This window comes from Diceros bicornis, chromosome 39 (assembly GCF_020826845.1).
Source record: "Diceros bicornis minor isolate mBicDic1 chromosome 39, mDicBic1.mat.cur, whole genome shotgun sequence".
Lineage (NCBI taxonomy): Eukaryota > Metazoa > Chordata > Mammalia > Perissodactyla > Rhinocerotidae > Diceros > Diceros bicornis.
The window spans coordinates 28,065,309-28,078,017 of record NC_080778.1 but is presented as its reverse complement, the minus strand read 5'-3'; the positions used below and the strand labels follow the sequence as shown (position 1 = coordinate 28,078,017).

Below are 12,709 nucleotides of genomic sequence, written 5' to 3'. Positions count from 1 at the left end.
GCTATAGTGAATAATGCTGCAATGAACATAGGGGTGCATAAGCCTCTTTGGATTGTTGATTTCAGGTTCTTTGAATAAATACCCAGTAGTGGGATAGCTGGATCATAAGGTATTTCTGTTTATAATTTTTTGAGGAATCTCTATGCTGTTTTCTGTAGAGGCTGCACCAGTTTGCATTCCCACCAGCAGTGTATGAGGATTCCCTTTTCTCCACAACCTCTCCAACATTTGTTATTTTTTGTCTTGGTGATGATAGCCATTCTAACGGGTGTAAGGTGATATCTTAGTGTAGTTTTGATTTGCATTTCCCTGATTAGTGATGTTGAACATCTTTTCATGTGCCTATTGGCTGTCTATATATCTTCCTTGGAAAAATGTCTGTTTGTATCCTCTGCCCATTTTTTGATTGGGTTTTTTGTTTTTTTGTTGTTCAGTTGTGTGAGTTCTGTATATGTTATGGAGATTATCCCCTTGTTGGTTATATGCTTTGTGAATACTTTCTCCCAGCTGATGGGTTGTCTTTTCATTTTGATCCTGGTTTCATTTGCCTGCAGAAGCTCTTTAGTCTGATAAAGTCCCACTCGTTTAGTTTTTTCTTTTGCTTTCCCTTGTCCATGTAGATATAGAATTCGAAAAGATCCCTCTATGACCAATGTCAAAGAGTGTACTGCCTATATTTTCTTCCAGGGGTTTTATAGTTTCAGGTCTTACCTTCAAATCTTTGATCCATTTTGAGTTAATTTTTGGGTATGGAGAAAGAAAATAGGCTACTTTCATTATTTTGCATGTGGCTGTCCAGTCTTCCCAGCACCATGTATTGAAGAGACTTTCCTTTCTCCATTGTATGTTCTTAGCTCCTTTGTCGAAGATTAGCTGTCTGTAGACATGTGGTTTTATTTCTGGGCTTTCAGTTCTGTTCCATTGATCTGTGTGTCTGTTTTTGTACCTGTTTTAATTATTACAATATAATTTAAATGCTGTTTTAATTATTATAGCTTTGTAGTATTTTTTGAAGTCAGGGATTGTGATGCCTCCAGCTTTGTTGTGTTTTCTCAGGATTGCTTTGGCTATTCGGGGTCTTTTGTTGCCCCTTATGAATTTTAGGATTCTTTGTTCTATTTCTGTGAAGAATGTCATTGGGATTCTGATTGGGATTGCATTGAATCTGTAGATTGCTTTGGGTAGTATGGACATTTTAACTATGTTTATTCTTCCAATCCATGTGCAAGGGATGTCTTTTCATTTCTTTATGTCATCATCGATTTCTTTCAATAATGTCTTATAGTTTTCATTGTATACGTCTTTCACCTCCTTGGTTAAATTTATTCCTAGATATTTTATTCTTTTTGTTACAGTTGTAAATGGGATTGTCTTCTTGAGTTCTCTTTCTGTTAGTTCATTATTAGAGTATAGAAATTCAACTGATTTTTGTAAGTTGATTTTGTACCCTGCAACTTGGCTGTAGTTGTTGATTATTTCTAATAGTTTTCCGATGGATTCTTTAGGGTTTTCTATATATAAAATCAGGTCGTCTGCAAACAGTGAGAGTTTTAACTTCTTCATTGCCTGTTTGGATTCCTTTTATTCCTTTTTCTTGCCTAATTCCTCTGGCGAAAACCTCCAGTACTATGTTGAATAAGAATGGCGAGAGTGGGCATCCTTGTCTTGTTGCTGTTCTCAGAGGAATGGCTTTCAGTTTTTCCCTGTTGAGTATGATGTTGGCTGTGGGTTTGTCATATATGGCCTTTATTATATTGAGGTACTTTCCTTCTATACCCATTTTGTTGAGAGTTTTTATTATAAATGGATGTTGTATCTTGTCAGATGCCTTCTCTGCATCTGTTGAGATGATCATGTGGTTTTTATTCCTCATTTTGTTAATGTGGTGTATCACATTAATTGATTTGCGGATGTTGAACCATCCCTGTGTCCCTGGTATAAATCCCACTTGGTCATGGTGTATGATTCTTTCAATGTATTGCTGTATTCAGATTGCCAATATTTTGTTGAAGATTTTTGCATCTATGTTCATCAGTGGTATTAGCCTGTAATTTTCCTTCTTTGTGTTGTCTTTGGCTTTGGTGTCAGGGTGATGTTGGCCTCCTAGAATGTGTTAGGAAGTGTTCCATCTCCCTCTATTTTTGGAATAGTTTGAGAAGGATAAGTATTAAATCTTCTTTGAATGTTTGGTGAAATTCTCCAGAGAAGCCATCTGGTCCTGGGCTTTTGTTTTTTGGGAGGTTTTTGATTACTATTTCAGTCTCTTTACTTGTGATTGGTCTGTTCACATTCTCTATTTCTTCTTGATTCAGTTTCGGGAGGTTTTTGAGTCTAAGAATTGATCCATTTCTTCTAGATTGTCCAATTTATTGGCATATAGTTTTTCATAGTATTCTCTTATAATCCTTTGTATTTCTGTGGTGTTCATTGTAATTTCTCCTCTTTTATTTGTTTGAGCCTTCTCTCTTTTTTTCTTAGTCTCACTACTGGTTTGTCAATTTTTTTTATTTTATCAAAGGACCTACTCTTGGTTTCATTGATCCTTTCTGCTGTTTTTGTTTTGTTTTGTTTCATTTTCGTTTGTTTCTGCTCTGATTTTCATTATTTCCCTTCTTACGCTGATCTTGAGCTTTGTTTGTTCTTCTTTTTCTAATTCTGTTAGGTGTAATTTAAGGTTGCTTATTTGAGATTTTTCTTGTTTGTTAAGGTGGGCCTGTATTGCTGTGAGTTTCCCTCTCAGAACTAGCTTTAGCTGCATCCCATATGAGTTGGTATGGTATTTTTTCATTTTCGTTTGTCTCCAGATATTTTTTGATTTCTCCTTTAATTTCTTCAGTGATCTATTAGTTGTTCAGTAGCATGTTGTTTAGTCTCCACATCTTTGTCACTTTCCTGGTTTTTTCTTGTAGTTGATTTCTAGTTTCATAGCATTGTGGTCGGAAAAGATGCTTGTTATGATTTCAGTCTTCTTAAACTTACAGAGGCTTGCCTTGTTTTCCAATGTATGATCTGTCCTTGAGAATGTTCCATGTGCACTTGAGAAGAGTGTGTAATCTGTTTGGATGGAGTGCTCTATATATATCTATTACGTCCATCTCGTTTTTCATTTAGGTCCACTATTTCCTTATTGACTTTCTGTCTGGGTGATCTATCCATTGATGTAAGTGGGGTGTTAAGATCCCCTACATAATTGTGTTGTTGTTAATATCTCCTTTTAGGTTTGTTAATAGTTGCTTTATGTACTTTGGTGCTCCTATGTTGGGTGCATATATATTTATAAGTGATAGGTCTTCTTGGTGGAGTGTCCCTTTTATCATTATATATTGCCCCTCTTTGTCTCTCATTACCTGTTTTATCTTGAAGTCTACTTTGTCTGATATGAGTATGGCAACACCTGCTTTCTTTTGTTTGCCTTTAGCTTGGAGTATTGTCTGCTGTCCTTTCACTCTGAGCCCATGTTTGTCTTTAGAGCTGAGATGTGTTCCCTGGAGGCAGCATATTGTTGGATCTTGTTTTTTAATCCATCCTGCCACTCTGTGTCTTTTTTTTTTTTTTTTTTTTTTTTTTTTTGTGAGGAGATCAGCCCTGAGCTAACATCCGCCAATCCTCCTCTTTTTTCGCTGAGGAAGACGGCCCTGGGCTAACATCGGTGCCCATCTTCCTCCACTTTATATGGGACGCCGCCACAGCATGGCTTACCAAGCAGTGCGTCGGTGCGCGCCCGGGATCCGAACCAGCGAACCCCGGGCCGCCGCAGCGGAGCGCGCGCACTTAACCGCTTGCGCCACCGGCCGGCCCCCACTCTGTGTCTTTTGATTGGAGAATTCAATCCATTTCCATTTAGAGTAATTATTGATATATGAGGGCTTAATGCTGCTATTTTATCGCTCATTTTCCAGTTCTTCTGCATTTCCTTTGTTTCTCATCCCATGTGTTTCAGACTACCAATTCAGTTTGATGGTTTTCTTAGTTTTCTCTTTATTTATCATATGTGTCTCTCTTCTGATTATTTGTTTAGTGGTTACCATGAGGTTTGTATAAAAAAATCTCGTAGATGACATAGTCCATTTTCTGATGACCTCTTATTTCCTTAGACTAAGTTAGTTCCATCCCTTTCCTCTTCCCCTTCTAAGTTATTATTGTCACAACTTATTCCATCTTGTGTTGTGTGTGTTTAAAGTGATGAGGTTATATTTATTTTTGTTGTTTTCCTTCCCTTAATCTTTAAGGTTACAGTTAAGTGTTTGCTAACCTATTCTGATAGAGAGCTGCAATTTTCTTATTTTGTCTACCTGTTTTTCTCCTTGCTCAAAGCTTTGTATCCCCTTTCTCTTTTTTTTTTTCAGGCATGAGGGCCTTCTTGAGCACTTCTTGTAGGGGGGTCTTGTGGCAATGAACTCCCTTGGCTTTTGTTTATCTGGGATAGTTATTATTTCTCCATCATATCTGAAGGATATTTTTGCTGGATAGAGTATTCTCGGCTGAAAGTTTTTGTCTTTTAGAATTTTGAATATATCATTCCAGTCTCTCCTAGCCTGTAAGGTTTCTGCCGAGAAATTGGCCGAGAGCTTGATAGCAATTCCTTTATACATTTTTGTTTTGTCTCGCTGGCCTTAATATTTTTTCTTTATCATTGACTTTTGCCAACTTTACTACTGTATGCCTTGGAGAGGGTCTTTTCATGTTGATATATTTAGGAGATCTATTGATTTCATTCACTTGTATTTCCAGCTCCTTCCCCAGGTTTGGGAAGTTCTCTGCAATTATTTCTTTGAACAAGCTCTCTGCTCCTTTTTCCCTCTCTTCTCTCTCTGGAATACCTATAATCCTTAGGTTGCATTTCTGAATTGAGTTGGCTATTTCTCAGAGAATTTCTTCATTTCTTTTTAGTCTTAGTTCTCTCTCCTCCTCCCTTGGGAGCATTTCTGTATTCCTATCCTCAGTGATGCTACTTCTTTCCTCCATATTGTCAGCTCTGTTCTTTAAAGATTCCAGATTTTTCTTTATCTCCTCCATTGTATTTTTCATCTCCAACATTTCTGATTGGTTTTTCTTTATAGTTTCAATCTCTTGTGAAGAAGTTCCTGATTTCATTGAACTATCTATCTGTATTTTCTTGTGGTTCAATTGAACTTTTTTATGATGGCTATTTTGAATTCTCTGTTGTTTAAGTTATAAGTTTCTGTGCCTTCCGGATTGATTTCTGGGTGCTTGTCATTTTCCTTCTGGTCTGGAGATTTAATATATTTTTGCATCCTGCTTGAGGGCGTGGGCTCATTTTTCCTCATTCTGAAAATATCTGATGGCAGCTTCCTCCTGCAGCCATTAGGTGGTGGTCAGGAGCTGTGTATTCTGAGCCCACTGTGATCCACAGGCGCGCTGGCTGACTGGCTGTGCTCATGCTCTGGGCGGGAGGCGACCTCTTTCTCTCGCCTGCCTGATCCCGGGGGCTTCTTGCTTTTCCCTCGCTATCTGCTCTCCTGGGGTGCTCGCTTGATGAAGGCACCTCTGCAACAGTTCAGTCCCCTCCATGTGGGAGTTCCCACAGGCTGTGAAGGAACTTGGAGAGTGATGGTTTTCCCACGGAGGGCGCCCCTCCCCTCTCTCTCTCTCTCAGAGAGCTGCATGGTCCTTGTCCCAGTGTCGCTGTCACTGGGGAAGGAGAGGAGTTCTCCTTACCTCCTTCCTCTTCCTCTGGGGGGGTTCTAGCACCTCCACCTTCAGATGTAAGGCTGCGTGGGTCTCTCAGACGTCTTTTGTGTTGTGCAGATGTCCTCTGTTGATATATGAATGTCCTTTTCGTTGTATCTTACGGGGGAGAGTCTACAGGGAAAGCTCACTCTGCCATGATGCTGACGTCACTTCCAGATTAGTCAAGACCTATATTTTAAATAAGCCCACGTAAATAGTATAAAAATCTGTCCAGGGTTTTTCACATTACATGGTAAAAAACACATATAAACGCTTGATTTAATTTTTGTTGTATTGTCAAGAACTTTAATTTTCAGGTGTCAGAAACCTGATCAAATGAGTTTAAACAAAAACAATAATATATTTGGTCACATAACTGGGAATTTTCAGAAGTTACTTTTTAGATTTTTAGGCCTAGCAGGATCCAGCATTTCCTGTGTCCTGGGGATTCTTTCTTTCTGCCTTTTGACTCTGTTTACCTCTGGGTTGGCTTTGACTTTAGGCAGGCCCATGTGATGCTGAAGAGTTATCAGAAGCTTAAGCCTTATTTTTATTGTCTTCATGGTAATCCCAGAGAAATTAGCCCTCATTTCTCAGTTTTTCCAGCAAAAGTCCCAAGGTTAATGTTTGTCCTGTTTTGAGTCACATGCCCATGCCATCATTTTGGTGGGAGAATTGGAGTGATCTGATTGGCCAGGCCTGAATCATGCGCATGGGACTCCAAAAGAGTTGGCCTCTCTTGAGGTATAAAATAAGGGTGGAAAAGCGATGATTTCTGAATGAAAAAGAGGGCTTCTTTTACCAGAAGGGATGCAGTGCAGACAAAACATTTGATGTCCACTCCGAAGCTCTCTACAGTACTTTCCCGGCCAATTTTACATGTGGCGCACAGCCTCTACTGTATCAGACCATTCTACACACCCTCAGTATCAGGGAAGAATCCATTAGTAGTTTTTGCTTGGTCTGGAACAAACGGATTGAAATTTAATTTTTGTTAATGTAGGTTCTATTGCTAGATGGTTTCTAGCTAGAATTTCAATTGAGAATTTTCTTGGACGCTTTAATGATGATAAGTTCATTCTTTCCCTCTATTTCTTGAAAAGAAAGTACAAAAATTTTTGTGTATAGTACCTAAAATCTAAGTAGGATGCTTTATTAAAAATGAAATTATCCCTTTGGAGGGAATAGATGACTTAGAATTCAGATTTTCAACTAAAGAGTGAAATTTAAATATTAGGTGAAATTTAGTGTGTTCTAAGTGAACACACTAAAACTAAACCCATATTTTGGAGGTGTAGTGCTTTCAACACAGTTAATTGCCTCTTAGAGGATACTAGATTATAATCTCATGGTCCAAAAGAATTGATAGACCCAGTACAATTGCATGTTCAAGTCTATAATGTTGACTTGCCATTGTGGACTTTGATTTTTAGAAAAATCTTTAAAATGCTGTTTGTTCACTCAAAGTCTGTTTTGAGAAGTCTTTGTCATCATTTAGTTTCAGACTTTCTTGTGCAGTGATTCTATAAGTTTGGATATTTCTTCTAAAAAGTTATTAATAAATTTCTTTAGTTACTGTAATAAAGTGCTTCTTCAGTCTCTCTAAGAGAAAGGTGAAACTGTTGAGAGTCTTACACAGCTGTTTACTAGATTTAATACTTGACCAGATCTGTTATTTAATGGATCAGTCTCACCTGTTCTTTGGTTTGAGGAAGAAATGCATTTAAGGTGCAGAAATAAACTTGGGGGATATTATTCAGCCATAAAAAGGAATGAAGTACTGTACATGGTACCACATAGATGAACCTTGAAAACATTATGCTGTGTGAAGGAAGCCAAACAAAAAGGCCACATATTATATGATTCCATTTATTGGAAAGGTCCAGAATAGGCAAATCCATAGAGACAGATAATAGATTAGTGATTGCTGGGGGCTGAGGGGAAGGAAGTATGGGTTATGTTTTTAGGGCAGTGAAAATCTTCTGGAATTTGATAGTGGTGATGGTTGCACAACATTGTGAATATACTAAATACTGAGTTGTACACTTTAAAATGGTTTAAGTGGTGAATTTTATCTAAAAAAACTTGGACCATATAAATTGACTCTTCTAATTGACTACTTAAGAGAATAAAAATACACTTGTATTAGTCAAATGAAAAAGAATTGCAATTTAATTAGAATTTCTCAGAGGGAAATTCTCTGTGATTTTATTTAAGGTAGTGTTTTTTTTTTAACCAAATTTGTTCTAGAACTTTAGAACACTTACCAATATCTGTAAATGTTTTCCCACCATAGTTATCTATATCATTGTATTGTACAGGATAAGCCTGTATTTGTCACTCATAAATATACAGCCAGTTATAGTATTGAATGGCACAAAAAATTGCCATTTAATGTCTAAGTATATGATAAGTCTATATTAGAAGCTGTATTTTAGCTGTTCCAGTTCTATCGTCCCCAATATTAGGGCAAGAGGGAGAGATGCACAATGTGGCAAGCTCCTCAACTATTCTCTAATTGCTAAACTGTAGACTATTTTTAAATGAAATAAAAATCGGGTGTTGCATGGTTTCTTCCTTTAGGCTCGATTTTATTCTCCAGCCACCATATTTATTGATGAGATAGATTCCATTTGTAGTCGCAGAGGGACTTCTGAAGAGCATGAAGCAAGCAGAAGGGTGAAGGCCGAGCTGCTGGTTCAAATGGATGGTATGCATGTACATTTGCATGAATTGACGTGGGGAGGCAGGTTGTGCAGTGTCTCCAGCTCCAGTGGATCAAGCTCTTCTCATAGTGCTCACCCACACAACTCAAGATGACTAGAGGGGGCTGGCAAGTAGGTCCTGGAGATTGATAGCAGTTCTATGGGTACTGACAGTGGTGACAGGCCAGAAATAATAACTATTAACAAAGCACCCTTTGGTGTATACACTGATCTCTTATTTTTAGCCATGAAATTGAAATAAATGCAGATAAATTGGCCTTAAGGATATATATGCTTTTGCAAATTGGTAGGTAGTTGAGCTGAGCTGGTCTTTGATTAAATCTATTTGAGTCATATTTTTGGCATACTACAAAAACTCACTTTTCTTAGACTACAAATTTACATAAGTTACCAATTAGCTTTATAAGTCTTAAGTAGGCTTGAAGATTATATTACCTTGTAATGTGCTGAGTATTTGATGATCTTTAAGTAACTAATGTGACTTAATGTCTTTTTACTCTTTCCTTACCCTTCTTTTAGGTGTTGGAGGTGCTTCTGAAAATGATGACCCTTCCAAAATGGTCATGGTTCTGGCAGCTACTAATTTTCCCTGGGATATTGATGAGGCTTTAAGACGACGTCTTGAAAAAAGAATCTATATTCCATTACCGTCAGGTATCTTCATTTGAATCTTGTCAGAAAGCTCATGTTAACTATTAGGTAGTTTTACATAGAGATTTGAAAATTTGGTATTAACTTTTTTTTTTTTTTCGATTTTATTTATTTATTTTTTCCCCCCAAAGCCCCAGTAGATAGTTGTATGTCATAGCTGCACATCCTTCTAGTTGCTGTATGTGGGATGTGGCCTCAGCATGGCCGGAGAAGCGGTGCGTCGGTGCGCGCCCGGGATCGAACCCGGGCCGCCAGCAGCGGAGCTCGCGCACTTAACCGCTAAGCCACGGGGCCGGCCCCATTAACTTTCCTTTAAGAGACAAATGTAGGATGTGTTTATATTAACTGGCTTGGCTATATCTAGAACCTGAAAGCCTTGATACTAAGAAATTTAAAATTCAGTAAAGAATGGCTCTTAAATTTTTAAGCAAATGAGGTCTAAGAATTGGAAAACAATTTCTCACACAAAAAATAATACACTGGGGCTGGCCCAGTGGCATGGTCTGCTTTGGCAGCCTGGGTTCGTGGGTTCGGATCTCAGGCTTGGACCTACACACCACTTATCAAGCCATGCTGTGGCGGCATCCCATATACAAAATACAGGAGGATGGGCACAGATGTTAGCTCAGGGACAATCTTCCTCACAAAAAAAAATAATAATACTGTTTATGTTGAAAGCTTACATTTTTACATTTGTCTCTACCATTAGCAAAAGGCAGGGAGGAGCTGTTACGAATAAGTCTGCGTGAGCTGGAATTGGCTGATGACGTTGACCTTGCAAGTATAGCAGAAAACATGGAAGGTTATTCAGGTGCGGACATTACCAACGTGTGCAGGTATGAATTAATTTGGAAGGATAGGTTTTTGTGGGTATAAACTTCTATTGTGAAGTGTTTATGCTGGATTAAGACAGATGAAGAAGAAAGACTCCCATTATAGTCTGTAGTCAGAGACATATATTTTGGTATTAAGTTAGTGTTAGCAGGTGCTGGTAAAATATGCATGTTAGTGAAGAGTCTGCAGTTCATTTGAAAGCCACATGTGTAAGAAACTAATGTTAGAACAATTGGTGTAAAACAAAAAATCAGTAATTGTCTTGGGTTAAAATAATTGTTGGTCCATTTGTTCAATATACTGTTATGTAGGAAATACAATTGTGAAATAGATTTGGCATACCGAGGAGAGTAGTCTCATTTTCAGTGAAAGTGTCCCGAACGTGACAGAACAGCAGTAAAAAGAAAAATGACTGTCTCTAATCCAGCTGATTCAAGTAGGTTTTGTCCTCTTCTGAGTACTAACTCCGATCTTATTAGCGAGGTGCTTGATGGCACTAGTTTCCTCATCTCTAAAGTCAGCACGTCACGCAGGGTGGTTGTGAGGATTCACGATAACTGTGTGTGGATAAAGCAGCTCTGTGTTGCTGGCCTTTGCATAAATGGTGGCTGCTGTTAAGGATGAAACTGGGTGAAGGGGAAAAGGTACTTGCATCTGAAGTTTCTCCTTTTTTAAAAAAACAAGTGCCAAATACAGAGAGGGCAAGGAGAAACCTAACTTGATCATTGAGCTTTTCCCACACATGTAGAAAATACTTAATTTTCTAGCTAACAGGTTCTTTCCTGTCACTGTGATGCTTAACCTTTATTTTATTGGACACTTAACAATGAAATTCAATTGCTAGCTTCTTTAATGCTCTTTTACTTTTTCTTGGGCTTTATGCCCAGTATCAGTTATTTAAATTGATTAGCATCCTTATTTTATCACGGAAGATTCAACTGCTAAAAAACAACTCAGAACAGGTCTTGTATTCTGATACAAGATTCTAGGCAGTACTACGCATATGTATATATCATAATTACACAATGTTATAACACACTGAAAACATTTTTTTTATGGCCTGTGGGCTGGCTGCCCATTTTTGTAAAGTTTTATTGGAATCGGGGCTGAGGTTATGGTTTGGCATAGAAGCACAGGGTCAGATCTTGTTTTATTAAAAAGTCTGACATTTTGTTTGTCATTGATTTTTTGCATTAATCTTATTTGTGTGGTTTTTTTTTTAATATTTTTTATTGATATCTTAGTTTATAACGTTGTGAAATTTTAGTTGTACATTATTGTTTGTGAGTCACCATATAAATGCCTCCCTTCAGCCCTTGTGCCCAACCTCCAACCCCCTTGCCCCTGGTAACCACCAAACAGTTCTCTCTCTCCTTGTGTTGGTTTATATTCCACATGAGTGAAATTATGCGGTATGAAAACATTTTCTATTCACAGGTTTTCTTTCAGTCGAAATATCACTTTGTGTCTTTTTTTAATTTAAAACCTAGGGATGCATCCTTGATGGCAATGAGAAGGCGTATTGAAGGCCTGACCCCAGAAGAAATCCGAAATCTTTCCAGAGAAGAAATGCACATGCCTACTACTATGGAGGATTTTGAAATGGCTTTAAAAAAGGTTTCTAAGTCAGTATCTGCTGCAGACATTGAAAGATACGAGAAATGGATATTTGAGTTTGGATCATGCTAAATTCTCACATGTAAGCTGTGAGAAACCTGCCTTAAGCATCTGAACAATAATTAAATGTAGTATTTCATTGCACCAAGTATCCTTTTTTAAACTTTCATAATGGTAAGATTAAAAAACACCCTTGATTCTGAATAAAAGACAGTTTTTCAAAGCTGCAGACAGATTTGTCTTTAGAATTACCTGATTTCTTTCACTGACCACAAATGTTGCAGCACAACTGCTGTTACTTGGCTTTGAAAACTGTCTTGATGTGCACTTCTAAGTAGTACAGCATCTTCTCCTGCACTGTCTGCGGCTCCTCTTCCTTCTAGGGAATAAGACTGGCTCTAGCTCCTTGGGTGCCGGTGAATAACTGAAAATTCTGGAACATTGTTACACAAGTAGCCAGTTGAAGCATGAACCAGGCGTGCTTGGTGTTATGGTAGCTTCTGTCCTCTTCCTGGGAGAGCTTTAAAGATCCTTCATTTTACTGTGCATTTAAAAGGAGAAGTATATATATTTATATCCAACCTTGCCAGACTTTATTCTGCTGACATCAGAGGCTGCACTGTAGGCAAGTAGATACTTCTAAGCCTGTGCTGCTCACTGTACTCTAATGAAACTCATTAAGTCCGTCACTCACAGATACTTAGCATAATTAAAATAATAGTTAATGGTGTAAGTAAAAGTTAATAAATGAAATAAAAGTGAAAGGTATAAAATTTTAGGTAAGATTTCCATTTATGATTACATATAAAAAAATAACTTATTGTATCATCCCAACCATAGAACAGAGCCTCAAGGAGACTGCATGCCTTGCCATAGTCCTAGGTCTCAGTGGTGAGGAGAGAAGGCAGGACAGGGATCTGCTGCCTGCAAAGCCTACACCCTCCAACTGGCCATGTGGCCTCCTACACTGAGAGTAGACTCCTCAGTAGACTCTGCAGGCTTGTGCCTAGTGGATGAAATAAGACCCTGTCATCCTTCTGAGTTACAACTGGTGATTGCTAGCAACTTAGTGAGGAAAGACGTGGAGAAATAAAGTGTAACTAGCTGGGTGACTTTGTAAACTGCAGAAGAATTATTCTTCTATAATACATTTACAGAGACAGTACACTTCATAGAGCTGTTACTCCTTA

General features: G+C 38.1%; 1 protein-coding gene across 4 annotated transcripts in view; it reads left to right on the top strand.

Annotated features, from left to right (window-relative positions):
- KATNA1 (katanin catalytic subunit A1) overlaps nt 1-11,748 on the top strand; it is a 35,093-nt gene extending 23,345 nt beyond the window's left edge. For all 4 annotated transcript variants that reach the window (XM_058534266.1, XM_058534263.1, XM_058534264.1 and 1 more), the window contains exons 8-11: nt 8,275-8,401; nt 8,937-9,071; nt 9,778-9,904; nt 11,393-11,748. In XM_058534266.1, the coding sequence (XP_058390249.1) occupies nt 8,275-8,401; nt 8,937-9,071; nt 9,778-9,904; nt 11,393-11,591 (588 nt within the window). In that variant the 3' untranslated portion in view covers nt 11,592-11,748. The remainder of the gene's footprint in view (nt 1-8,274; nt 8,402-8,936; nt 9,072-9,777; nt 9,905-11,392) is intronic.
- The last annotated feature ends 961 nt before the right edge of the window (nt 11,749-12,709 follow it).